Source organism: Misgurnus anguillicaudatus, chromosome 6 (genome assembly GCF_027580225.2).
Source record: "Misgurnus anguillicaudatus chromosome 6, ASM2758022v2, whole genome shotgun sequence".
NCBI lineage: Eukaryota > Metazoa > Chordata > Actinopteri > Cypriniformes > Cobitidae > Misgurnus > Misgurnus anguillicaudatus.
This window is the reverse complement of record NC_073342.2, coordinates 24,254,354-24,281,166: the sequence shown is the minus strand read 5'-3', so window position 1 is coordinate 24,281,166 and position 26,813 is coordinate 24,254,354. Positions and strand designations below refer to the sequence as shown.

At 38.0% G+C, this 26,813-nt stretch overlaps 2 protein-coding genes across 3 annotated transcripts in view; one reads left to right on the top strand and one right to left on the bottom strand.

The window, feature by feature from the left end:
- tln2b (talin 2b) overlaps positions 1-16,914 on the bottom strand; it is a 170,519-nt gene extending 153,605 nt beyond the window's left edge. The window contains exon 1 of one of the 2 annotated variants that reach the window (XM_073868820.1): positions 16,805-16,914. The gene's annotated coding sequence lies outside the window, so the exon portion shown is untranslated. Of the gene's footprint in view, positions 1-386; positions 625-16,804 lie in introns of those variants that run through there. The other variant, XM_073868821.1, reaches the window with a different exon arrangement.
- Positions 16,915-23,421: 6,507 nt separating this feature from the next.
- On the top strand, positions 23,422-25,310 carry c2cd4a (C2 calcium dependent domain containing 4A). The gene is made up of 2 exons (XM_055191818.2): positions 23,422-23,693; positions 23,785-25,310. The coding sequence occupies exon 2, from the start codon at positions 23,816-23,818 to the stop codon at positions 25,187-25,189; it is 1,374 nt and encodes a 457-aa protein (XP_055047793.2). The 5' UTR covers positions 23,422-23,693; positions 23,785-23,815; the 3' UTR covers positions 25,190-25,310.
- The last annotated feature ends 1,503 nt before the right edge of the window (positions 25,311-26,813 follow it).

Below are 26,813 nucleotides of genomic sequence, written 5' to 3'. Positions count from 1 at the left end.
TGAATAATCGACAATTATTATTTTTATCATAATCGTGCACCCCTAGAGCCACATAACATTTTCCTCTGGAAGGACAGGGAAAAGAAAGGAATCGAAACAGATTGGTATCATCATTAAACAGTGCAAACACACATACGCATGCAAACTGCTTCATATATATGAAAGTGAAGAGCACAGAGTGTACAGTGAGCAGCGAGGCAGAGGAATAGAGGTTACCGCTGTTGTTGCTGGGTCAGCAACCTGTCACAGAAGCGCTCGGCAAAGCACAGCACTATTCCCAGCAGTAAACACAGACCGGCCGTAACATCTTCACTAGACACTGACAACGATCATGCAGGTGATAGCTGTTTGCGATCATCAAAATAAGACCTTTTAAATGTGCTTACCTGAATCCGTCCGTAGTAAAAAACCCAAATCATTCATTAAAATCGCCACAGAGCTACAAATAATCTCTACAGTGCTTTAAAAAAAATAATGCAACAGTCATTCATTAGAAATATCGGCTTCAGGTCGATTTTTTTGTGCCGTCTTGGCTTCGGTCTGAATGAACTGTGTGCAATCTCTTAAGCAGCCTTGTCATTAACCTGCAGTACTAGAGGGCTCGGCATGCCAAGTCTGTGTGCTGATTGGTGGGGCAATCCCATCCAGCCTGGCCCCGGGAGAGCACCATGCTAATTCTCTTAATGGACTGGAGTCATGGTGACACTGCCAAAAGTACAGTGGGCACGGTGTCTTGCTGTCATAGCTGAAGAGGACAGAAGGAGCTGAGGGATGCTGCTTGATTCAGAAAGGATGTGACATGCGCTTTCTGGGTCATTTAAAGAGACAGTGTGGTGCTTCTACACCACAAGCAGAACTGCAAAGATAAATAGGTTTTTACGTTTGCATATGCTAAAGTCACATGACCAAACATCAACACTAGACACGCGAAAACCAATGAGAAATTATCTGTTATTTTAGGAGAAATTTCTACAGGTGCAATGGCTATAATTACTATACAATACAGACTATGCAAAAATACTCAATGTTTACCTTCTGTTCAGACAACTCAAATAACTGAACAAACATTTCCCAAAAGCAAATATTTGAGACCCACACCCACAGATACAACTCCTTGGTGAGACTTGCAACTTACAACAGATGAGACTCGACACAAGGGACTCAAGGTTTTCCTTTTCTCAGCGAGTTCATTCTCATGTTGTGTGAACAGAAGCCTGAGGGGATCAACTATGCCATTTTCCACAGCGCAGCGGTGCGCACGAGACCAAATCTCACAATCTTTCACAGAAAATGAATGAAAAGACAAAGGGTTAGGCCATTTCCTCATAGCTGTTTACCAGGGTCGCCTCGATACATAAGAGATCCAAAAAGCAGCGCCTTCCGAATCCATCAATTTCAACAGAACAGCGTGTGTCTTTATCTTGGGTCTACCACCAGTTTGCAACCACTGACCCCTAGGCTAAGGTCACAAAGGAGGCACAAAGAGACGACCCCTAGGTCAAATCAGTTTACAGGGGCCAATATTAGTAATTGCTGTCTATCTCCAGGGAACAACAAGGTCAGAATAAATGACACGTCTGCTTGATTCAATATAGTACTAGTGAATGCTGTGCTCATATTAATATACTGCATTTTGTGTGTGAACCAAAGAAATAAGATATTAAACTGTTTTTTATTCTATTATTAGTTTATTATGCAAAAGAAACATTTGACATTTTCAGCTTTATTTCTTTACTTGGTAAGATACATCTGGGAATTTGGAAGCCTTGAAAGCATGATAAAATGAAATACTAAAACAGCACAGCCATTTTTAATAAAACATGTTACATTTAATGCAAAACAACCAAGATACAGAATATTTTATTTGTTAAAACTAATGAAAATCCTTAAAAGTAAAAGTTGTACCTTAAAGTGTTGTTCAAAGTGTTTGGCCTTAACACAATTTACTACAGTAAGCATACAGTACGATTTAGGCTGTGACGGTTATCATAGGAACCGCAACACCGCGGTGGTACAAAAACTATTACATTGAAAGCATCAAAGCTTTACAGTTCTCTTGGACACTTGTTTAATCAACGTGCTATCCTCCAGGCAGTTGATGGACCATTTTGGCCGTGTGGCGCACGTGCACGCTCGCGGTGTGAAGCGCGTCCGCGCTATTTTCTGAGATGTTTCATCAACTGGCTAGTTATCCTCCAGACATCGACGGACCACGTCTTTCTCTCATTTGGCATTGTTGCGCGGGTTCCGGTTCGCGGTGTGAAGCGCGTCCACGCTATTCTCCGAGATGCACTTGATGGCCTTTTTTGGGATGACCTAGTTAAGGCGGTAGGGTTTCCCAGCTTAAGCCTGATTTATAGTCATGCATAAGTAGGCTATCCATAGCCTGTGCGTAGCCTGACGTGCACCTCGCAAAAATTTTAACAGCGCATCAGTTTTACGCGAACCGCAAGCGCAGTGATTGGTCCACCAGAACCCCTCCCGTCAGGTAAAAAAACTGCGTCATAGGTATTTCCGTTTGCGATGGTGAAAAAAAGATGAGCCAAGTTGAGGAGTGATTTAACTCAAACACAGTCAATTTAACGCAACAAAAGTCACTGTTTATTTACTTCCATCATTGCTGGTCTTCTCAAATTATACACAACAAGTTGCTGTTTCTTCTTCGTTTGTGTGTTAACTTGCCAAGCTTCTTCTTCTCTGACAGCCGCGCTGCTACTGTGGTTACACGCGTGGATACTGCCTAGCAGCAGTTTGCGGGTGTGTTTGCAGTTTGCACGTCGACGCGGAGGACGACGCAAAAGTATAAATGAAAACCGACGCGGAACCTACGCCGTCGCGGCTACGCCGTAATACCTACACACGACTATAACGAGCCCTTTAGGTGGGCCGCCTGAACTGCAAAGTGCTATGGGAAACCCTGGAAATATTATACATCCATTTACAAGATTTTGCAACTGCATTCACATCATTACTAGAAGCAGAAAAAAAATAATAAAACCAGAGATCAACATAGTACTGTTTTACTCAACAAAAATTAGTTCAATGCCACACCATTTGTGCTACATGATACCTTAAATCTTGTGGCATATTGGTGGACAGATGCCTCTCTAAGTGACCACGTACTTGCAATATTGACTATGCAAATCTCATTCCCAGTGCATAATCTGATACTGGTGGGAGTAGTGATATATTTGACCTAGAGAGAAAAGCCAAAGTAACAAAGACCGAGAGCTCATGTCTAGTTGATCTTCCTCTACATATTCTTCAGCATATGTAACTACATTATATCCATCCCATAAACAATGATGATGGTAGCGAATACAATAAAGATGCCAAAACTCCAACAGTAGTGTTGTAATTGCTGCCCATACAAAAGCAAACAGTAATTTCCTCATCTTGAACTCTAAGCAGTTCACCAATGTTAAGTATAATTATAACCATTATAAACATAATCAAGATTTAGTAACCATTCTCACAGGCTTGACATAGCCTTTCAACAGCAATAAAAAGCATCCCAATGCTCTTGACAACTGTTTGCAACTACCCTCATTCCAAACTGATCAAACACCGACTTCCCTGACTGACCCATTATTAAACACCCCATGCTCCCTCAACAGTAACCCAGCAACAGACCAAAACACCAATCTAATCACAGCGCACCGCCCGCACACTAGGACGGCCGCACTCTGTTGGTCCTCCCTTTATTTTGCTTACTTCCGATCCCGGACGAACCCCCACGGAACGATTCTGACTGTGAGGAGAGGTGAGAGGAAACGGGTGGAGAGCTGGAAAATCTGAATGAGTGGGAGAGAATTATTTTAACAATGAGACACTGCACCCCCACCCGCCAGTGCTGTACACTTCTGCTGTGCTTAGTACATGTGGAAAAATATACTGGGAAAGAAGGTCAAAATGAGTGGAGGTGTGGTCCTTGAAAGAATGTATGAGCACTTGTGGGAAAGTGTGGTGGGCAGATTTTGTCACCTTGACTGTGATGAGAGCTGGCATGCCACTACAGCTAATGGTTTTACACTAGGGCACTGTAAATACATGGATGCACTCAGCATTCAGGCATTATTTATTCAGTGGCACCTTTTCAAAGAATGCACCAACATCAGTGCATACACGCATACCAAACAAACAAACACTAGGAAAAGTATACATTTTTTATTGCCTGGTTCTAGTCCTAGGATCTACCAAAATTACTGTACAAAAGTAAAATAGCCTTAGAGACGTGGTCCAGTTATTTATTTTTTTTTTTTTTAAATACGCCTGTTGCACCATTTAAAGGGCCCATAGGTCCTATGGCGTAACCTCGACGCTATGGCATAGGCGACTCAATGGTTTACATGTATATTTCTTCGTTGTTGTCCGCGTCAACGTGCAATTACACAAGACTGTTGTGTATTAGGGATGCACCGATATGGAAATTTTGGCCGATACCGATAACAGATAACTCTTTAAATTTGGGGGGCGATAACCTATATCTATAGGCCGATAAATATTCATATAGGCCGATAAATATAATTTTCACAATGAAAAACTCCCAGATCGCGGACATCTTGTCTTCGCGCTATATTAGCATACTCTTCTTAAGCCCGCAACACGTGTCATCTTCGTGCTATGTCACAGAAAGCACCAATCAAAACTCCACATGGCCAGCAATGAGCAAGTGAAGTGGTTCAACAAACCAAAATAATCCATAATTTATCGGCTTTCATTTATCGGCCTAATTTTGCTATCAGACCGATAACCGATAATATTAAAAATAAGCAGTTATCGGACGATAACAATATGCCGGCCGATATATCGTGCATCCCTATTGTGTATGATTTGAGAAGACCAGCAGTGATGAAGGTAAATAGACAGCAATTTTTGTTGCAGTTTGAGTTAAATCAATCCTCAACTTGGCCCATCTTTGTTCTTACCGTCGCAAGCGGAAATGCCTATGAAGTAATGTGAGGCAGATTTTTTTTTACCTGACGATAGGGGTTCTAGGGGACCAACCACAGCACTTACGGTCTGCGTAGAACAGACGCGTTGTTAAAATTTTGGCACGGTGCACGTCAGGCTACGCACAGCCTACGCATCAAATCAAACTTTATTTATAAAGCACTTGAAAACATAACCTACTGCGTAGACCTTAGGCCCTGTTTACACGAGAACACTCAAGGGTGAAAACGTAAAAATGAAAACGTAAAAATATTTGATCAGATGTGCCTTTCGTTTACCAGCGTCTGCAATTTTTGGGGCTTAAATACGCAAAAAAGTGAAACCACCCTCCAGAGTGGAAATCTTAAAAACGCTTTACTGTCACGTTCCCGTCTAAAGGGTAAAAATGGTGGCTCTCGTCGCGTACGCGTTTATGTCACAGGCATACGCCAGTTCTGGAAAATAATAACAAACATGTCGGATTATTTCCATACGTCGGACCTTCAAGTTGCCATAGCAGCTCTGATAAATATACAAGAGTCTTTCCAGCAGTTGTAAGAAATATTCACAGCTAGTATTACTGATCAGGGAAGGTGCATTAATTACCTCCATCAACCTGTTGATGCGCCAATTCGTCGGAGGCAAACCAGACGGCTTTGGACGAGACCTGGGAAAACAAGGAAGAAGGTTGTATGCAGGCGCGCGGACTTGGTGTTGCTGTTTGTCAGTGCTTCACATTGCCACCTAGCCGCCTGAGGTGCATATTACATCAAATATCACGTACTTTTGCATCACCATATGCACGCAGATCCCCCCCCCAAAAACGCTTGTATAAATGCGGAATAAAAAGTGATAACGCAGTAAACGTAGCCTTAGGCTTAAGCTTTTAATAAGTCTTATATTCTGTCTTTGTAAATATACAATTACTATATGATATAAGAGTTTATTGGTGCGGTCTCTCTCAGCATTTATGAAAGCTTAGTAGCTCGCATATGTGCCAATGTCTTGTCAATTTAATTAGTTCTATTTTGCCATAGAAAGAAGTCAACACTTCATACTTACGCCTACCTTTGACTAGACGTAATATTTAGTAACAGACGTTTGTTACGCCTAGATGGTGCAACAGGTGTAAATTCTATGTAGGGCGTAAAGCACATTTTACGTCCAGACTAGTCTTACGACCGGGCATACGCCTAGCTGGTCCATGTGGATTATAAAAAATAACAAGGTCCAACATCAATTGTCTTTAAAATGTATCTTCAATGCGACAATTTGTTACACAAACACTAATTTATTTAATTAATTTAATTATAAAGTAACTTGACGAAACTTCTCGGGGAGGGTTTTAGTATGCTACCATCATGCCCATCCTGAAAAAATACACAATATACACCCCTGCCATTGTCCACCATATACCATGCAATATAAATCTTTAGAAAACCACAGCTGACAATAACGCCGTCCACACCCAAGATCTTTACAAGAGGAACTCATCCAGAGAAGAAACCACTCAATGAAGACTCTCATGGATATGCCCAATTAAGTCACCACTATTCAGCCGGAACAGACTCGTTGGGAACAAAAGATCCAGCACACTACATTTCTTTCTTTTATCTACCGACCTGTGAATGAAAGGGCTATTTTTAACCATTTAGAAGGTAGGCTAGTCCGGCGCCTGCAATTAAAGTATTGAAGTTTATAAATGATCTAGGATCAGTCTATAAAGACCAAAAGGAATCACGATAACTGTGTCCCACTTGGCCAATTACCATGTTATTTGGACTATAGTGCGATTTTTTTAAATGTACAGAAATTATAATGAAAAAAAAAAAACATTTTCTGCTTTTTAAGTGTTTTTTTGTTGTTATTACAATTACATAGAATTAAACTTGCTGGAGCCAATGTTGTAGTGGGCATTGCTCAGACATATGGTGCAAACGTGATTTCAGCGGCCCAAGTTTGATTTCCGATTACAGGTCCTTTGCCAATCCCATACTCCTGTCTCTACCCTGTACTTTCCTGTCCTCTTCATTACATGTTGTATGTTAAATAAAGGCAAAAATGGCCCAAAAATAACTTTAAAACATGCAATACGCCTAGAAAAAAAAAATGTTTTTACATCAAGTTTCTATTTTAAAAGTTACTGTGGGGATTTGGGAAACAAATCATCACGCAGATTGGTAATCTTTACCCTTTGCTGGGATGCACTGACCAACTCTAGCAGTGGGATGGAGATCACACAGGTTTATACAACACAATTCAGGCAGTGTGCTTCACATTGCACAAATATTCATGCTTAATTCAAAACACCATACCGACTTTCCCTACTGACAAGCTATTGTGTCCTGGTCCATCGGCTAAACATTTCCTGAAGAATTTAATCCAGACCTGTTATTCTTGGAGATGAAACAACGGCAACAGTACAAAGAAGGAAATCGCTTTCTAATTGATTTGGAGAGGGAAAGGACGAGTCTGTCTGGTTAATACAAAACAGCTTATCGTTATAGACATACAGTAAGAGCTCTTGAACCATGTTTTAAGAAAAACTACAGGCTGTTATGAGGAATAACACTTAAAGGGATAGTTCACCCAAAAATTATAATTTAATTTACTAACCCTCATGTTGTTCCAAATCAATCTCTTTGCTCTGCTAAACACAAAGGGAGATGTTTTGAAGAAAACAGATTTGGACACCATTCATTTCCATAGTATTATGTTTTTCCTACTATGGAAGTCAATGCTGCCACAATTTTGCTTTGTTATAAACATACATCTTCCTTTGTGTTCAGGAGAACAAAGTAATTTAAACAGGTCTGGAACAAACTTAGGATTAGTAAATGATGACAAAACTGTTCATTTATTGGTTGACGATCAAACTCCTTGGTTACACTGACCTAAGAGATATTTCTTATCAGTATACCTGTTGTATCAGGGCTCCAGACTGCCACCAAATTGCTGCATCTATCATTAAAGTATTTATTAGTAATACAGTGGAAATTAGTAGAAATGTGAATATTTGGTTAGCATGTTGATTTACAGTGTGTGCCCCTAAATTTCCCGGTTGCGCCCCTAAAAATTGTCAGTTGGGGGCCACTGTGCTCCTAGTAAAAAAAAGTTAGTCTGGAGCCCTGTGTATTTATAACAGAAACATATAATTTACAGAAAAACATATCTCAGTCAGAACACTTATTCGGTACTCTTTTGCAAACAAGAGTTTTCTTAATATAGAATGAAAATTAATTTACCACAATATAAAAATAATCAAACTGATGATACATCAAAAAGATCAACTACAACAACATCTTCCACAGACTTTTAATATGCAAACTAATTACCCGGAATCAATAAGTCAATTCCATAAGTAGAATCAATTTGATTCAATTAGTCTAATGAACCATATGCAATAAACATTTCATTTAAGAAAGCAGTCAGGGTAGACTATCAGATAATGTTTTAAAATGTTGAATTTGGCTGGCAGCTCTTTTTGCGATTCCCAGTGTGCCCAAACAGACAGACTCTAATGGTATACTTATACTGGATTTATCTAGGCCGACCCCCGTGTAAGGTGCATCCCATCATGCTGCCACCCAAAAATTATGACATAAAACAATTTCAAACTTAAAATTTGAATTAAACAATACATATTAAATGATATAATGTCTTGCTGTTGGTTGGTAGCTATGTTTTTCTGAGGTTTGATTACACAAATTTATGATTAATGTATTTTAAAAAAATATTTCATAAAACTGCTCCCAACAAACCTACATACGTTCAATACGCCATAAAGGCATGGACTGGTTACCGGTTTCAAGGTACTGTATATACCGAGGTTATAAAGAGCAAAGGTTTAAAAACCACTAAAATGTTTGATGATACCGTTTCAAGGTATGATCTGTGTTTACACAAAATGTATTAAATCGTTATACATTTAATTTATTTGATGTTTTTTATTTAATATATATTATCAAAATATATTTTTTGTAAGAATATTATAATTTAAAGGCTTTATTTTACCTGGCATACAGGTTTTATGATGCTTAAAGATAAAATGTATTGTGTCCAGTTGAAAAGTATAACTTTAAAGGGGACATATCATGAAAATCTGACTTTTTCCATGTTAAAGTGCTATAATTTGGTCCCCAGTGCTTCTATCAACCTGTAAACTGTGGTAAAGAACAAACCAGTAATTTAGTTTTGGTAAACCATTCTCTGCAAGCATATGGAAAAAATAGGTGATTGAAATTGGACTCCCCTTGTGATGTCAGAAGGGGATAACACCGCCTCTTAATCTGCACTATCCAACCACGGCACTGCCATTTAGTGCAGAGATCAGCTCATTTGAATTTTAAAGGACACACCCAAAAAGGCACATTTTGCTTACACCTACAAAGTGGCAATTTTAACACGTTATAATAAAATATCTATATGGTATTTTGGGCTAAAACTTCACATATGTTCTCTGGGGACACCAAAGATTTATTTGATATCTTAAAAATGTCTTGTGAAATGTCCCCTTACTAATGTCTAAGCATTCAAGTACAGGCCTATTAAAGAGTATAATAACATAGGCTTAAAACGGGCCGAACAGCCAAACAATGACCTCCTGCATTTTTACAATTTAAATTTTAGAGGACTTCCTTGCACTCCTAACAGAACTGCTAATAACCCAAGTCATAATGGCCCTGCGTAATCCAAAGCCATTTTCATAATGGCCTCCTTAACAGCAAGCCTGTGATCCAGCTCAAGTAATTCCGCAAAAAAATAAAAACATTCAGCGGGTGTGATTTTAATTACACCCTCTCTGAGGGGTGGGGTGTACAATGAGAGGTATATGCCAATACTTGACTCACATTAATAATTACCCCATCATATTACCCCATTTCGGATTTCGAGAGGTCTAGATGTATTTGGTTGCTTCCACAGGTTTTAATGGCTCCTTGACAGTGCAGCTTTCAGAGTACTTGTCTCTGGTGGTCAATACATTATTGATGGAGCATCACTAAATTCGTTGGTGAAATTGACTTGGAATTAGCATTCATGCAACAGATCTCAGCATTCCAATTCATTTCAAGCACTGAGGTCTATCCTCAATCGTGGCCGTTACACGAATTGAGCCATTGCTTTTAAACCTCAGTCACTAAAGTGTCCGTAATTATAACCATGGGGTCACTGGCAGGAAGGAATATATTTGGCAATAAACCAAACACAGCTGTTCCGAGCTTGCATTTTTCTACAGGCAATAGATTAAACTTCCAATGCTCGTGGTCAGGGTCCGAAATTAACCTGGTCCTGTAGCTTAAAGGAATAGTCTACTCATTTTCAATATTAAAATTACCTTAACTAAGAATTGTTGATACATCCCTCTATCATCTGTGTGCGTGCACGTAAGCGCTGGAGCGCGCTGAGACGCTTCGATAGCATTTAGCTTAGCCCCATTCATTCAATGGTACCATTTAGAGATAAAGTTAGAAGTGACCAAACACATCAACGTTTTTCCTATTTAAGACGAGTAGTTATACGAGCAAGTTTGGTGGTACAAAATAAAACGTAGCGCTTTTCTAAGCGGATTTAAAAGAGGAACTATATTTTATGGCGTAATAGCACTTTTGGGAGTACTTCGACTCAACGCATTAACATCCTTCCTCTCCCATTATGAGAGTGAGAAGGGGAGCGGACTTTTCAGGCGAGTCGAAGTACTCCCAAAAGTGCTATTACGCCATAAAATATAGTTCCTCTTTTAAATCCGCTTAGAAAAGCGCTACGTTTTATTTTGTACCACCAAAATTGCTCGTATAACTACTCGTCTTAAATAGGAAAAACGTTGATGTGTTTGGTCACTTCTAACTTTATCTCTAAATGGTTCCATTGAATGAATGGGGCTAAGCTAAATGCTATCGAAGCGTCGCAGCGCGCTCCAGCGCTTACATGCACGCACACAGATGATAGAGGGATGTATCAACAATTCTTAGTTAAGGTAATAACATATTTTAATATTGAAAATGAGTAGACTATTCCTTTAACTTGTACATCTTTGCATTAGCAGCACAAAGGTTGTAGGTTCGATTTAAGGAAACACACATACTGATAAAAAAGTCTATTTCGTCCCACTTTACGTCGCTTAAATGAATGCATTTGGTTGGTGAATTTAGTATCAGATTAATTAGGATAATTTTTATCTATATGGATTAGTGTCGAAGCCCTCTATGATATCCTTTCCTTGTTTAAAATTAATCCATACTTTACATTAATCGTTCCTTTCTATTTTCAATGTTTATTCTTGTCCTTTGCTTGTACAGCATGTCATTAGTGCTGTAGATTTTATCAGATGCAGTTGGCAAGCAAAACACTGCATCCCAGATTGCAACACTTGTTAAGAAAAGAGCTAATAATATCCACGCAAATGTGATAAACAGTCAGATGAGAGCAGGTGTTTACTGTATAAACTTCACTAAGATATGAAAAAAATGTTATGCCCGGTTTCACAGATGGGCCTTAAGGCTAATCCCAGACTATCAATGAATGTTTGAGCTGTCTTACCTAAAAATTACTTGCAGTGTTTACCACAGGCTTATAGTACATACATCGAAATGGGGTCTGATCATCAGCAACTTTCTCATTGTGTGTCATCCGTCTCTTTCAATGAGGCGTTTCTAAATCTGTCTGTCATAAACAAATGAGTGCCGTCCACTTCAGTAACTGAGGAGAGAAGGATGATGTCAACTCCAGTGCTTCACTCCCATTGGCAGTCACTCCCGAAAATCGCTTATCATTTGCATAAAGTTAAACTTTTCTTAAAGAGACAATAAGCAGGATTTACCCCCATCTAGTGATGAAATTGTATTTTGCATTCAAACGAACAGTGCTCTCTAGCGCCTTGCTTTTCCAAATGCGTGTTGCAACTACAGTAGCCGTTATGTAATCATTGATCTTCTTGTCCGTTTCAGCTAGTTCACGTGTTCTGAATGAAAACGCGTTGTGGAAACGCGTTGGTAGGCTAGTGTTTTTTGTCCCTCTCTGCTATTATAGTTTATCAGTATGGCGGAATGACATGGAAGCCTCCTTGGACTTACCCGTTCAATGTCAGTAAAGAGAAGAAATTCTAAGTTTACAAAAAAAGTCAGATCACTGGCAGAGGTCATTTGACACCAACGAGGACATATTTATGAATAAAGACATTGATTTTGATTAATAAAGCACTTAAAACCCTACTTAATGTCCCTTTAACTTTCACCCATTCGGTCGCCAACAATCACTTTCGCTTTTGTCGGCAGAAGTCGCCAAGCTTCCATCGAAATAAATGAGATTGTGTCGCTCTGCTACTGCTAATCGCTGGCGGACTGAATGCGGCGTAAGACGTTTTTTTTTTTTGCGACATTCCAAAGGTCATGACAATAGATTTTGGTAGGTTTGCGTATTTTGCAACTACCGCACTAGCCATTATTTTTAACTCATTCCCCGCCAATGATAAGTTATTTCTTAAATTAAGAGAAAATGCTTCCCTGCCAATGACGAGTTTTTACGCCAATCCATATTTCCGGTACTATCCACTAGGTGGCGCTCTTACTCAACTTATAAAACACTAAAGCATTCACTGTGTATCTTTTGATCATCGTTCTGAATCTGATCCCGAACAAAAGTCCTTTACAAAAATGCAATTATCTCTGCTTTTTGTTGAAATTTGGTATTTTTGAAGAAACTTACTTTTGAGTGGTGATTAAAAGAGAACAGATAAATTGTATGTTTTTATATTTAAAGGGGTGGTTTGCCGGACAGAGATTAGACTAGTCCTAGACTTAAACACTTTTAAGAGCTCTCCAAACTGAAAACAACTTGCACTTACAGATCTTAAAATACATCAGGGCCCTTTGTTTTACCTCAAAATTAGTGCTGCACAATTAATCGCAATCGCAATGTCAGCCTGTGCAATTATATGACAGCAAAATGTTGCAATTATATTCAATAAATTAATGTGAGGACTTGTTAACACAAACTTTCTGATAACAGTTTGATGATTTTCCTTGCTGTTTAAAAAAAAGAAAGAAAAACAAACAAAAAAGGCAGTGCACCGTGTGGCATGCACGTGTGTGGTGTGCGACGTCACTTATACCAGAGCGAAGATGGATGCAGAGGAGGTTGACAGTAATCTGGTAGCAAAAAAAAAACTATGTCTGTTGTATGGCGGTATTTTGGATTTAGGATTACTGACACTGAGCAGTTGCTACATCACGTGGCAATACGAAAACATTTCTAGTTTTACAAATACACATTTTAGCTAAACTGTGTGTGGATTTTCCTTAAAACCCATCAAGTTGACTAATGATACCATTTAGTATAATCGCAATCGCACATCGCAATATTAGCAGCAATAACCGCAATGGGAAAAATTACCCAAATCGTGCAGCCCTACTCAAAATGCACACAGGTAATGTTTTAAGGCATGTTTATTAAAACTAGTTATATTTCCTAATTAAACTAAGACCTAGTCCTGGATTAAGCTAATCCTGGTCCGGGAAACCGCCCCAAAGGGTTTCTGAAAGGCATTAAACTCTTATCAGGGTTAAAACGCCCCGCTATTCTCGGAGATGTTTTATCAGCTGGCTATCCTCCAGACAGTGACGGTCCGGACCACGTATTTCTAATTTCGGCCGTGTGGCCCGCGTCCCTGCTCGGGGTGTGAAGCGCGCACAAGCTATTCTCCGAGATGCACTTGACGGCCTTTTGTGCAGCGAAATTATTATTGTTTTGGACAACCTATTTAAGGCGGTAAGGTTTCCAAGCTTAGGCGGGCCGCCTGAACTGAAATGTGCTGTGGGAAACCCTGTCTTATGAAAATCATAAAAATGCTGGCGAGAAAAGAGTTAATTGAACGATACGTAGGCATGTTGCCAAAGCCTTGTTGATCATGACTTTTACGCGCATCAGGTGACCTGTACAGTAAATGCGAAAAAATTAATTGCCTTAAAAACAACATCATGCGTCGGAGCCGATGGTGTAGTGGGCAGCGCTCCAACATTTGGTGCTTTCACACCAAGTTTGATTCCCGGGTCTTGGTCATTCGCCGATCCCGTACCGCTTTCTCCTCCCTGTACTTTTCTGTCCTCTCCTAAACTCACTGTTAAATAAAGGCAAAAAGCGGCCAAAAAATATAACTTTAAAAAAAAACTCATGCGAGCATAAAAATCTTTTTTTTGCAAATATGGGAGCTTTTGCAAAATTGATGCGTTTTCCACTGGGAGTACTTTCAATTCGCAATATCAATTTGCGTAATTTTAAAGAGTAACAAAAATGCAACTAATGACATATTTGGTGCAGACTAAACATCAGCAAACATCTGAGTTTAATCAGAATTTATGCTGACAAAGGATCAGCAAGAAGCCATTCATAATCAATACACATAATGAACAATAACCTTTACCATCAAGCTTTCTCTCTATTAATCATGCATTTTAAATCCTTCTGTGCCCTTTCATCGCGAAAACAAACTTCCTGTTTGATCAAGTCAAGTCAGACGCAAAGTGTACTTTTCACCAGTCGGATCTTACTGTATGGATCTGAGGCCAGGATACAGCCAAACAAGACAACAGGTAAGGCTACAAGTTTAAAGTTCAGCTTTTCTATGTAGCGTGAGCCAATTAAATATCCATATTATTTATCGTGCACAAATATGATCATTTTGCAAACTGTAATACAGCCATCACTACAATTAAAAGTGGTATTGTTTTATCCATCTATATCTTACGGTGTAAACTTCATAGGCACATTTGGATCAATGTCAGTCAATAATATAAATCATGCATCTCTAGAAGAATAATACAAAAGATGTCAAAAGTTAATTTTGTGACCTCAACATGACTGCTACAAAATCCAGTACACAGCACTACAACACATCCCTTTTTCCTGTCAAAAAGCAGTGGTAATTTCCTTTTCCTTGCAGTAGTGAAAACGGCAGCAGTCTCAGTGTCTAAACATTATAATGCAAAACTCACAAATTAAATAAATACATTAATACAGATCATGAACCCATCTCTAAACCATCTTTATGACGCAACTAGAGCAGGTAGCAAGGGCATGATTGAGTTAGTATGTTATTAGATTATTAAAACTAGGCCAAAGTGCGTATTATCTGTGTCACTCACAGTCACACTGCATGCACCATCCTGTCTCGTGAGATGAAAATATAAAGGAAACACACTTTCTATCGTTCAGATTTTATTTAAACTTATTGATCAAGGTAGAGTTATTGATCTGGGCCGTGTGTTTTGCAAAGCAGGACAACATCCTTGTTGGTCCTAGGGCAACATTACACTTTGCGCTGGAGTATAAATAACACCATCATTCGTGAATAAAATATCATGATGGCTAAGGTTGGAGATAGGGATATATTAATCCGACAGGTATACTGTTCCCAGACCAATGCAACATAAGAAAGATGAAGGAAAAATCATGATCAGTGGATCTGTGCATGGATCAGCACGTATAAAATAAGGAATATAATACAAACCACTGTGCATGAAATGCGTGCATTTTATACATAGCGATCGTTCTCAGTTTACCACGATACTCTAGGATTTATACAAGGCAAGCTGTCATGCCTTTGAAATACAGCACAGATTCCAAGGGGTGTGGCACGGACTGGAGGAAAACAGGGATGTCTTCAAAGAGCTGGAACTTCCTTATACATGGATATGACTTCCATCTTTTTCATACTGTAAATCCATTTGCGTCAGCTTATCCAAGACAAAAATCCATTACAGCTTGTTATCTGTCCAGAAGATGGCTGTGTGGTGATAGATAATGTCCAAATAATGTTGCCTAAAACTAGATGTTCACTTGTGCATGCAACTCGAAAGCAAATATCACTGTTTTATGCTTTAGGGATACATGCATTTGTATGAGGGGTTGAACAATTCATCTAAGATCCGCTTTGCCATGAGAAGTGATTTATCATGGTTGAATGTCTCTATTATTAAGAAAAATGTTGCAATGATTCCTTGATCAAGTGACTGATTTGGCAGCTAGATATAAGGGAACCTGATGTAATTGTTTTATAAGGTGATACAAAATTACAAGACTCATAAATAAATTATATCGTATATCTATTCCCTTTACAATCCATGGTTTATGCATTTTTCCTCCTATAACTGTACATCAGGCAATGGTTTGGAGTTGGAAAGCATGCAGATAAAAAGATGTAGATGTATGTGCGAGATATATAGATTATGGGCTACCATTAAAATATGGCGGCGTCAGATTTCGCCCTTCCGAAACGACCCCTCGAAGGGGCTACAGAGCATCGAAGTAATTTGCAAACAGCTTGCGTTGACATTATGTATGTAAATACGCTGTATCATTTCCAAAGATATCCATCTATCCAACATTGGGGAAAGGGAGGATACGCGACCCCGATTTCCATATTCCTCGATGTCAAAGGCGATGTGGTTCACTTCGTGCACCCTAAAATGAGTGTGACTTCCAGCAATACATCCAGAAAACGGTCACGCAACTCTAATTCACACAGACTAGCTAAAATGACTGTTAAATTAGTGATGATCAGACGTTTAAAGAAATCAACAAGCAAAATGGGACACATTATGATTCTTATCGAGCATCAAACGTGATGTGCGGTCAATCCACTTATGCGTATTGAGAAATAAATCACCGATTTTAAACGCAATGACAGATCGCTCAATTCACCGCCGCACGAGAACCAACACCGCCCATTCATTCGCCTCCATCAAAACACGTCCACCATACATCAACCCCGAAGCGCCCCGAACTCCTAATGAAAGGGCAAACACGCGATGTCGTCGTCAAGTAGTTGTGAAAACGAGTCATTTGCAAATGGAAAGCAGAAATAAACCCGAAATCCTACCTGAAAGGCAGCGCGCGCTCTCGTGCAGCGCGAGAGATGAGTTGATTTACAGGCAGCGCGAGCCGAACTACGGTCCCGCCTCTGGAACGTGAAGCCCCGCCCATCTTGTTACTAGCATCCCCGTCGAGTAGATAGTATGCTGAGGTAAGTAATTGAATCAAAGTGTGACCATTAAACGATTTGTACTATGATTTTTTTCCCAGTTGGTTAGCATACATGTTTGCGTCTATTGGACAAACTTGACCCGATTGGGTCAAACTGCGTTTTTCAGACCGCCGTTAAATGTGCATGCTGATCAGCCAAATTCAAGTTAACTTATAAACATATGTGTAAAAAATAAACTAGTGTCACACTCACCCTCAGTGATAAAACACCGTAGTGTACCTTAGTGCTAGTTTTTGCTATAGTAAACTGTAGTAATTTCCCTTACGAAAATTAACCATGTTTTTGTGGTAAAAGTGTAACCATGTTTTTTGGTGTATTGATTACTATCAGCAAAACCATGGTTTTACTACAATAACCATGGTGTAACTATGGTTATTTTGTGGTAACTATGGTTTTACTACAGTAACCATGTTTTTTTGGTTTTAACTGTAGTAAAACCATGGTTAATTTTCGTAAGGGTTGAACCTTACCATTGTAAATATTATATTTACAACAGTTTGGCAATTTTCTATAGTTACTGAAAAATTCAGCTAAAACCTGCATAAGCTGGTAGCTGGATTAAGGTGGCAGTAGCTGGTCCTACCAGCCTGGCAAAGCTGGTCAAGCTTGTGGGTCAGCTGGTCTTCCAGCCTGACCATTTAGCTAGACCATGCAGCTTAAAAAGTGACCAGAACACAGCTAGACCAGCTTGCAAACCAGCCAAAACTAAGCTGGGAGACCAGCTTACAAAACCAGCTAAAACTAAGCTGGGAGACCAGCTAAAACCAGCTCACCAATTTATGCAGGATTTTTCAGTAGGGTAGGCCTATACAAAATACTACAGTATACTTTAACAAAGTTTATTAACTACTATGCTACTACAGTATAGGTATACTATACTAATAGTAAGTAGTAAATAATAATTTCATGCGGCATGGGTTGGTTATCGTATTTCCATAATTACTATAATTATGACGGTTAAACTACAGTATGGTTTACAGTATGGTTACTGTAGTGAGACAACGGTAAATTTGTGGTTACTGTGGTTTTTGTACAAAGATTTAATCTATGGTTAATCAATCTAGTAAAACCACAGTTATTTTTTGTAAGAAAAGAGAGAGAGAAATTTATCCATAATTTTATTATAATAAAAAGTGTAGTAACCATGTTTTTTGGCAGATTTGTCTATCTTTTGTATTACCAAATTGTATCACCGTTAAATTATGGTTACTGTAGTGATACCAGAGTAAATCTTTGGTTACTAATTTTCCATAATGTTCATAAGGAAATGTGCTCTAAACCTTGAATGTTAACTGCTGGATCCGAAAATAACGAAAACAGGCCATAGCCCTGTATTTGCGAATTAGCCTTTCTTGTTGATACATTCGTTCACTGTTAAAACTATTTTAAAAATTACAGTACCACCACGCTATACTTTTCATAAGAGCACTTATGCCAGTCACAGAAAATGTACTCAAATATTCATAAAAATAGTTTTAATCCCAACAAATGCCCTCATACATTAAATCTGAGGGTTGTTTTTACAATTCACGGTTCTTAAAGGGACTTTTTTGCCTTTTAGATAGATTCTCTGGTTACTTTCGTTAGTGAATCAGCATCAAACATTTATAAGCAAGTCTCTGAAGATCTCACAAACGTCTGTCTGCAGTCTATATGAGATGTGACCTTTATCACAATGACCGGCTTGGGACACTATGCAGTCCGGATGGATTGCTTCTCCCGATTCGTATGATCAGACATAAGAAATTATTTACGTTGTGCATCTCTATATACTCACAGTATTCAAAATGTGTGCGTACATACACTCTAACTCATTACAGACTGTGGTTGTAACTAATAGTGTTGTCCTGCTGATGAAACTTGAACTGCTACTTGTGTTGTGAGCGTGATGAATATGCAAGCACAGCTAATGAGGCTAATGAAGCAGAAAATTAGGTGTATTATTAGAGGTTATGTGCTGTCAAACTCGAAAAACGAAGGAATTAAAAGGTGGTTGTGTAGTGCTTGCAGATCAAGGGAAAAACTCAATGAAAGCACCAAAACTTAACTCACTTTAATAACACTGTTGATACAAAACTATACCAGCTTTTTATCTATACAAACCTGCATAAACAATTGTGACAAGACAATTGAGATATCTTCATGTCAAAAGTTTGTGTTCTTGGCAGTATTGTAAAAGGAAACATGTGATAGCGACTGAAATGCAAGTCCAACTTGTTTGTTTATATATTATTTATATACAGTATACATATATTTGTAGCAGTAGCAAACACACATTGTATGGGTCAAAAATCCTTAGGTTATTAAGTAAAGATCATGTTCCATGAAGGTATTTTGTAAATATATCAAAAATATTTCATATATGTTACACCCTATATTCCAGATATTCAAATAGTTGTATCTCGTCCAAATATTGTATAATACTGCATGTATATGCATGATCAATCAAATTTGCATTCAATCAAAATCGTTTCACAAGATCACCTGCCCATCTAATCCATAGAAATAATGATAAACAAATTTGTTTAATGTCTTTCAAAAAAGAGGATTGATCCTAAAACTCAATTATCAATTTCTGAGCTAAACCTCCAGAATATTGAATTTAATAAAACTGGAAAAATTTTCGAAGAAACATCACTGGTGAAGGTGATCATGGGTGGTTACTTATTTGTGCTTGTGTAATGATTGACACAGATTATATAAAAGTCCCAATATATAGGAATTTAACTGAATCGCTTGTTTGACTGATCAATAATTTTATTGATCACTGATCATGGATAAACCCAGGTGTATTATCATTCATCAACCCCCTGTGACCTATGACTCAAATGAGCACTTTAAATCATCTTAACTGAGAGAAGGCTGTCATCTAGTGGTCATATTAAAAACTGCAAGGTCTTTAATGCCCATGCATTATGAAATATGGGCCATGTTATCCTTTAATGGGTGATGGATTGTCTTTAAAGCAGTATAGTGGATCCGTTCTCAGTAAAGTATTTCGAGGTTGTATTTCAAGGTGACCCTAAGACACATGATCTTCATTACATGTCAGCCCTTGATCATTAAAACCAGATGCTGTTTGTTAGAGAAAACCAGATGAACTGCACATAAGTGAGTGTCTGAACCGATTAACAAATCTTGCTTCATAAGAAGTGTGTATCTTAGGCAAGCACTATTTTGAAATATCCCATATTTGTTTTTCTTCTTTTTTTGTAATTATTCACACTTTTTGGTGGATTATTAAACAGATCTTTGGATTTTTATTGTTTATAAAACTATACCCATTCATATTTTTTTTTAAAATAACAGTAAACTCAATAAATACACTGTAAAAAAGTCCTTGCATTTAAATGTTTAATCAATTTACAATTAATTTCAACTTTCTTAACTAGTAAGGAGTTGCTATAAACTATAAAAATAAAGTTATTTCAACATTATTTAAAAAAATCAAATAATCAATATTTATAGCAACTCCTCACTAGTCAAGAAAGTTACAATTATTTGTAATTTCAAATTAATTTAATCTAAAAATGTAAGTGCAACAATTAGGGCAGTCACAATGATTAAACAATCATCTTATCGCGATTGTTTGACCTCATTGCGATGATTTCAGATCACCGCAATGATTGCATATCTCTTTAAAAACACAAGGGGGAGCTGCAGCGCCTGTATAAATGAGACAGTATCAGATGGTGCTCCTTAACTGATACATTGCAAAGTCTTTCAAAACAGTTGAAAATCAAAAACTTTGATAAATAGTACAGACTACCAGGAAAAACATACATTTTCAAAACAGCAATTCCAAATTTAGGGAAGTGAAGGATGCTATTCTTACAGTATCTGTAAGGAATTGATTTTTTGCAGCCACTACAGACACGGGGTCTAGTACAAATATGACCTTAGTAAGATTGGCTATTATTTAAGGCATGTTCTGGTATTGTCAGTTTATTTTGATTGCATTTTTATTTTCAGTTATTTTACACTTTATTGTGTTTATTTCTTAAAGAATATTTTGAAAGATTTATTCATTAAATAATTACTTTTAAATGTGTGGTATTAATATTTACAGCCAGGTAAACCTTGCAAAAGATTTTATTTAAATAATCACAACAATGTGTGAAAATTATTTCATGAACAAACAACAAAAGAGTATGAGAATTAAATGTCAAAGCAATACAAACAAATAATCGTCATAACAGTCAAAGCCCTAAAACAGGCAAATAATCGCCAAAATAGTCACAATTTATTAGGAAATTAACAGTCAGACAAAATTCATAAACGTGGCCGCCTAGCAACAATAAATTTTTACAGTGTATGCACTGTAAAAAATTTAAAAAATTTGATCAAATTAATAAAAAAATAAAAAAATTATAGTAAAAAAATAAATAAAAACAAATGATTGGTAACACCCACAAAAGGTACCTTTTTCATTTAAAGTGTTTTTTACTTAAACATATAAGTTGAAACAACTTAATTTTTTAGGTGTTACCAATTGAATTAACTTTTTTAAGTTGATCCAACTTTTACTTTTAACAGTGTAGAACAAGACAATTGTAATAGGAATTATGTTGTAAGAGCATCCAAAATAAATGCTGTGATATAAAAACTATGTTATATTTTAGCATTTTCAGTTTGTCTGTAAGATTTGCAGAAATTAACTCTTGGCATTTTTATCAAGAACCTTTTCAATGTCTCACCCTGAGATGCTTTTAAACAATATTGAAATAATTTCCATCTATTACAGGCTCTTATTGACTGCTTCTTAATTAATGTCATCATTTTCAAAATAGATTTTTTTAAATAAAGTTTTAGTTTTTCTTTAATGAAGGAACTGTATTGCCAAAATTATATATATTTTTATCTTTAAATGGAAATGTAAACATTTAAGCATACACCTTCAGATTAAATGGATTTTTTAATAAACAGACCGAATCACATGTTGCTTTTATTTTTGTCTTTTTCACGTTTTTATTTTTAAATATAATGATGAAACATTTAACCTTATTTTAACACAAACTTTAACCTTCTTCGAACTTAAGAGCACTCATGCAGCACCATACAGACCTGTTTATCTTCCTGTACAGCTGTTTGTAATATCTAAATGACTTCTAAGTGCTATTTGAAAACTTTCATCCACACTAAAATCCTTGTTTACATTGTGCTTATCAAATGTTGGCATAACCTTTTGCCGCTGATAAAGAACCTACCAAAACATTTCTTTGAATCCATCATAAAGGCATCAGCATTATTCTGCCACTGCATCTCTCTAATGTTACTACATTACCCCTTTGAACTTTGATCCTAACAGTCAACAAAGACATAAATACGTGATGATGTCATAGATGCAGTACAGTTAGAGACAGATGCGTGTACATCACCTTCGATAAGAAACATAGCGTGAATGTAGACCACCTGAGTAAGTATTATCTTAGAAAGACAATTAAAGAACTAAACAGATAAATTTAAGCTAAATATTTTTGCTGCTTCTCTTACCACAAGAGGGCAGACATAAAATAGATATAAGATAGCATTTTTTGTTTTAGTTTATCCTGTACATATCCTGTCAGAAAAATATGGTCAAAATATGTACCTTAGCTGTCACTGAGTCAGTACCCTTAAAATTGGTCATAATATGTATACATGTATACATTTGGTACCAAGATGTGCCTTTGAGGTACTATAAACTCTTTCGGTCCAAAGCTGAACTTTTTGAAAGAGTACCGCCCCAGTGACAACTGAGCTGGGGTACATATTTTTGACAAATTTTATATAAATAATAAAGAAATAATCAGCTGTCATCTGTGAGTTTGAATCTGAAATTACCTCTCTTCTTTCTGCCATTTGTCATTTCTCTTACCCTACATTCTCAGAAAAAAAATTGCTGGGTTGGTAACCTTTTAAAAAGTACACCTTTATACCTAAAGTGTGCATCTTAGTACCTGAAACGTGCATAGTGGGACATCAAAGATCTATATCTACACCTAAATAGTACATATTAGGACCCTTTCAAAGGGTACTGCCCCAGGGATAGCTTTTGTACTTAGGGCATGCAATAAACAAAGATGATGATACTGAATTGCAGTTTTATAGGGTATTATTATACCTGTTTGTAGTCTGTATTGTATTTATCATAATGTATTGTAAAAGTATTGGCTGTCCCAGATGCATTAAACACTTAGGATGTGTCATGTATAGTATGACAAATAATGCTCCTTCCTCCTAGAGGTTAATGTTAAAACAACTTGCAAAATGCAAATCTTAAAAAAATGCAAAATATTTAATTATTTAAAATTCCTTCCAAGTCTAACCTTATCTTACAGTTCTCAGTATCAGTACCAGAAAGCCAAACACATACACTTTTTGTTTTATCAAAATGAGTTGGAGTTCAGTGCAATTTCCATTTTCAACTTATCAGTTTGCTCTTTACTTTTTCCAGAGTTGGGTTGCATGGATTAAAAGTGCGAGTTTCTATAGAAACTAGTAGCCTTTGAAAGTAAGACAACCCTCTCTTGCCACAGGTGGGCGTGTATGAGTAGCCCAACTCTCCGCCCACTGTGGAGAATATAAAAGACCAAGAGCCCTTCAGATGTGTCACAAAGTAGAGCCTGAATCTGCTGTTTAGAGGTTTAAAGACCCTGTTTAATGCAGCACACAGGACGTCCTCACAGTCCGGTTTGAACAGACATACTGCCCAATCCATCTACTGGGGAACACGAATAATAAGGTAAGCCGAATGCATAATGTAACTCTACATTTTAACCATTGCACAGTTTCTGTACTGGACAACTCATAATGGCAAAATCTCCATTTTGCAGAGTTTGTATCTTGACTCCCGTCTGAATTCCCATGTGGGTGGTAGAGAAGATCCGAGTGTCGGTGGAAAGGACCAACCTGCCACTTCCCATATCGGAATACAGCTTCAAAATCGGAGACATAATGTTTGGAGACAAGTCTTCCATCGACAAAGCTAAGAAAATCTTGCTGTGTCCCAACATCATTACTCCAGACACGATCCCGGAGTTCTGCATCCCACCCAAGATCTCAACTTCGCTAGAGGGCAAAAGCACAGAGCAGGGCAAGCCGACTCCGTGCATCTGGGTGTCTCAGTGTGAGAAAGGCAGTCCGAAGCGAGAGGCAGTTGCACGAGAGCTACCCAACAATCATATCATTCAGGTGGAAAGTGTGGACGATGGGCCGTACGACAACGGCTGCAGCGATGACGAAAACACCAATGCAGATCCTCAAAGCCAGGCTGCACTTTCTCTACCCCATCTGGCCAAAGCTCAAACGTGTTACGGCTTTTGCACTTTGCTGGAAAGTCCCCACACCAGAAGAAAGGAGTCCCTCTTCCACAACGACCCCAACTCCAGTGGAATCCCCCTGGTTCTTCCCAGGAGTAGATCAAGCACTTATTCCAAATCTTCCCTGTCCACCACCACTGTCCTTTCTGCATCCGCATCCCCTTCTTCCTTTAGCCTGAACACTTTAACCTCCAGACTTTCTCCAAGAGGTTTCACCCTGCACAGACAGGGAACTCTGGACAGTGACACTACCTCCTCCGCCGAATCTTCCCCTTTCAGTTCTCCTCTGCTGAACAGATGCCCACCTAAATCTTCTCTCCTCAAAGCACTTAGCCATGAGAAACTACTCTACCGTAACCTCCGAAAGGCCGCTGTGTCCAGAAACAACTCCCTATCGACGGATGAGGGCAGTTCCACGGACAACAGCCCCAATGTCATGAGGAGAGCATCTGAGGGACTTGTAGAACCTCTCCCTTGTGGTTTCAGCTTGGCACCTCCTGCTATCTTCCCCCTAGACTTGGTTCTGCACAGGGAGAGAGCCATGAAGGAGAATTTGGTTCCTGTTGGAAAGGATGGAACCTTAAGGCTGTCTGCAGAGTACTGTCCCGAAAACCAGAGACTGCGTGTGCGGCTGATAAGCGCAGAAGGCCTGTACGCTCTGTCTGTGGACCCCAAGAGCATTAACTGCAGCGTTAGCCTCTCTCTCATGCCCGGGAAAGTTCAGAAACAGCGCAGCACGGTCATCAGGAAGAGCCGCAACCCGATCTTTAATGAGGACTTTTTCTTTGATGGCATAACGGAGGACGATCTCTGCCAGCGGTCACTCCGATTCAAAGTTGTTAACAAGATGTCCACCATGAAAAGAGACTATAGTTTGGGCAGCTGTGATCTTCCTCTTACATGCATTGTCACCTTATAAATAAATTTTTTGTTGTGTTTAATGTATCGTATTAGTGCATGTATGTATTTGTATTTGCACAGTTTATTTATTTTTTCAATTGTTTATTTGCCAAAGACTTTTTTATTAAAAAAGAGAAAGCTAAACCTGTTTTATGGTCTTTTGTTGTTAAAAGAAGGAAGAATTGAAGGTGTTTTCAATTTATTCATGATGAGAACAGCTGTGACTATGAATCAAAAGCATTGGCATCTTAAAAGGTTCCTCATTCTGGTAATGGCCTCCATTTGTCCTCGTCTCATCATGAGTTGAATCCAGCTACAAGGTGACGCAAGTGCTCTTTTACATACAGTACAACAAGCTTTCTTAATAAAGCGTAGAGATATTCTACCCAACAGGTATAAATTAGGAAAAAGTGTCAAAGTTGTTCTTGGAAGACTAAAATGTGTTTCAATGGGCAGTACCCCATGTCAAATAATGTCAAATAAAGAACTAAAAAAAATATATATATATAATATATAAATACTCCGATATAAATTACCTGTAAAATTCAGGTTAAAATCTAAGGGGTGGTTTCCTGGACAGGGATTAGCTTAAACCAGAACTAGGCCTTAGGAAATATAACTAGTTTTTAACAAACATGCCTTACTAAAAACACTACTTGTGTGCATTTTGAGGCAAAACAAACGGCACTGATGGATTTTAAAATGTCAGTGCAAGTTATTTTCAGTTTGGACAGCTCTTAATTTTTTTTCTTGGACTAGTCTAATCTCTGTCTGGAAAACTAATAATATAATAATGAGATAAGGAGCATCAAAGTTTGATTAATTGATTTCACATTGATTTTAGTCTTTGACATGATCTTAGTCAGTATAGGTTTTATTTTCACAGAATGAGCCACAGAGGCTTCAGAGCAGTAATTTAAGAGGTGTTGGCAGGTTATCATGGGACCTTGAAGGCCTATAAATAGACGTATGAAATTCATAATGCATAAACAGCATATATTATGCCAGTTTTTACAAGATGTAATATAAATTTCAGGTGTGCCTATGTGTCTGTGAAGTTTCAGCCCAAAATATCACACATAATTTCATGTCCAAAATGCCCCTATTAGGGTGGGAGCTAAAAGCACTGGGTCTCATTCACTACGCATAGGTATGCATGCACAAATTTGTTCGTGAAATGTGTGTACGAGCGTTTTAGCGAACAAATCATGAATCAACAAAAACTTTCATACTAAATTTTCTTCTAAATGTTTGCAAAAAGGTAAGAACAACATATACCACACATATGCAATAATCATGAACAAGGAAAAAGAACAATATAATATATATCTGTTTTACATATTTTATATATTTTTTTTCCTTGTTCATAATTATTGTCTACGCGTGGTCTAACCGTGGGTTCACACCATCCGCGTTTGAGACGTAAAATTTGCGTGTACCGCGCCTAGTTTGCCGCTTGAACAGTTTGAGTTTACTCGCTTCATTTGCATGTGAAATTCTAGTCATCGAGACATTCACGCGGAAATTCCCTTAATGGGAGGGGCTTCCGCTCGCTTCCTGTAATCACATCACTACTAGAGCAAGCTCCTGATTGGTTAACGCAGTGCATTTTTCCGGCAAAGTTCAAATTTTTCAACTCGCGC

Coding starts and splice junctions, on each gene's coding strand:
- c2cd4a (XM_055191818.2), top strand. CDS start 23,816: ATGTGGGTGGTAGAGAAGATCCGAGTGTCGGTGGAAAGGACCAACCTG.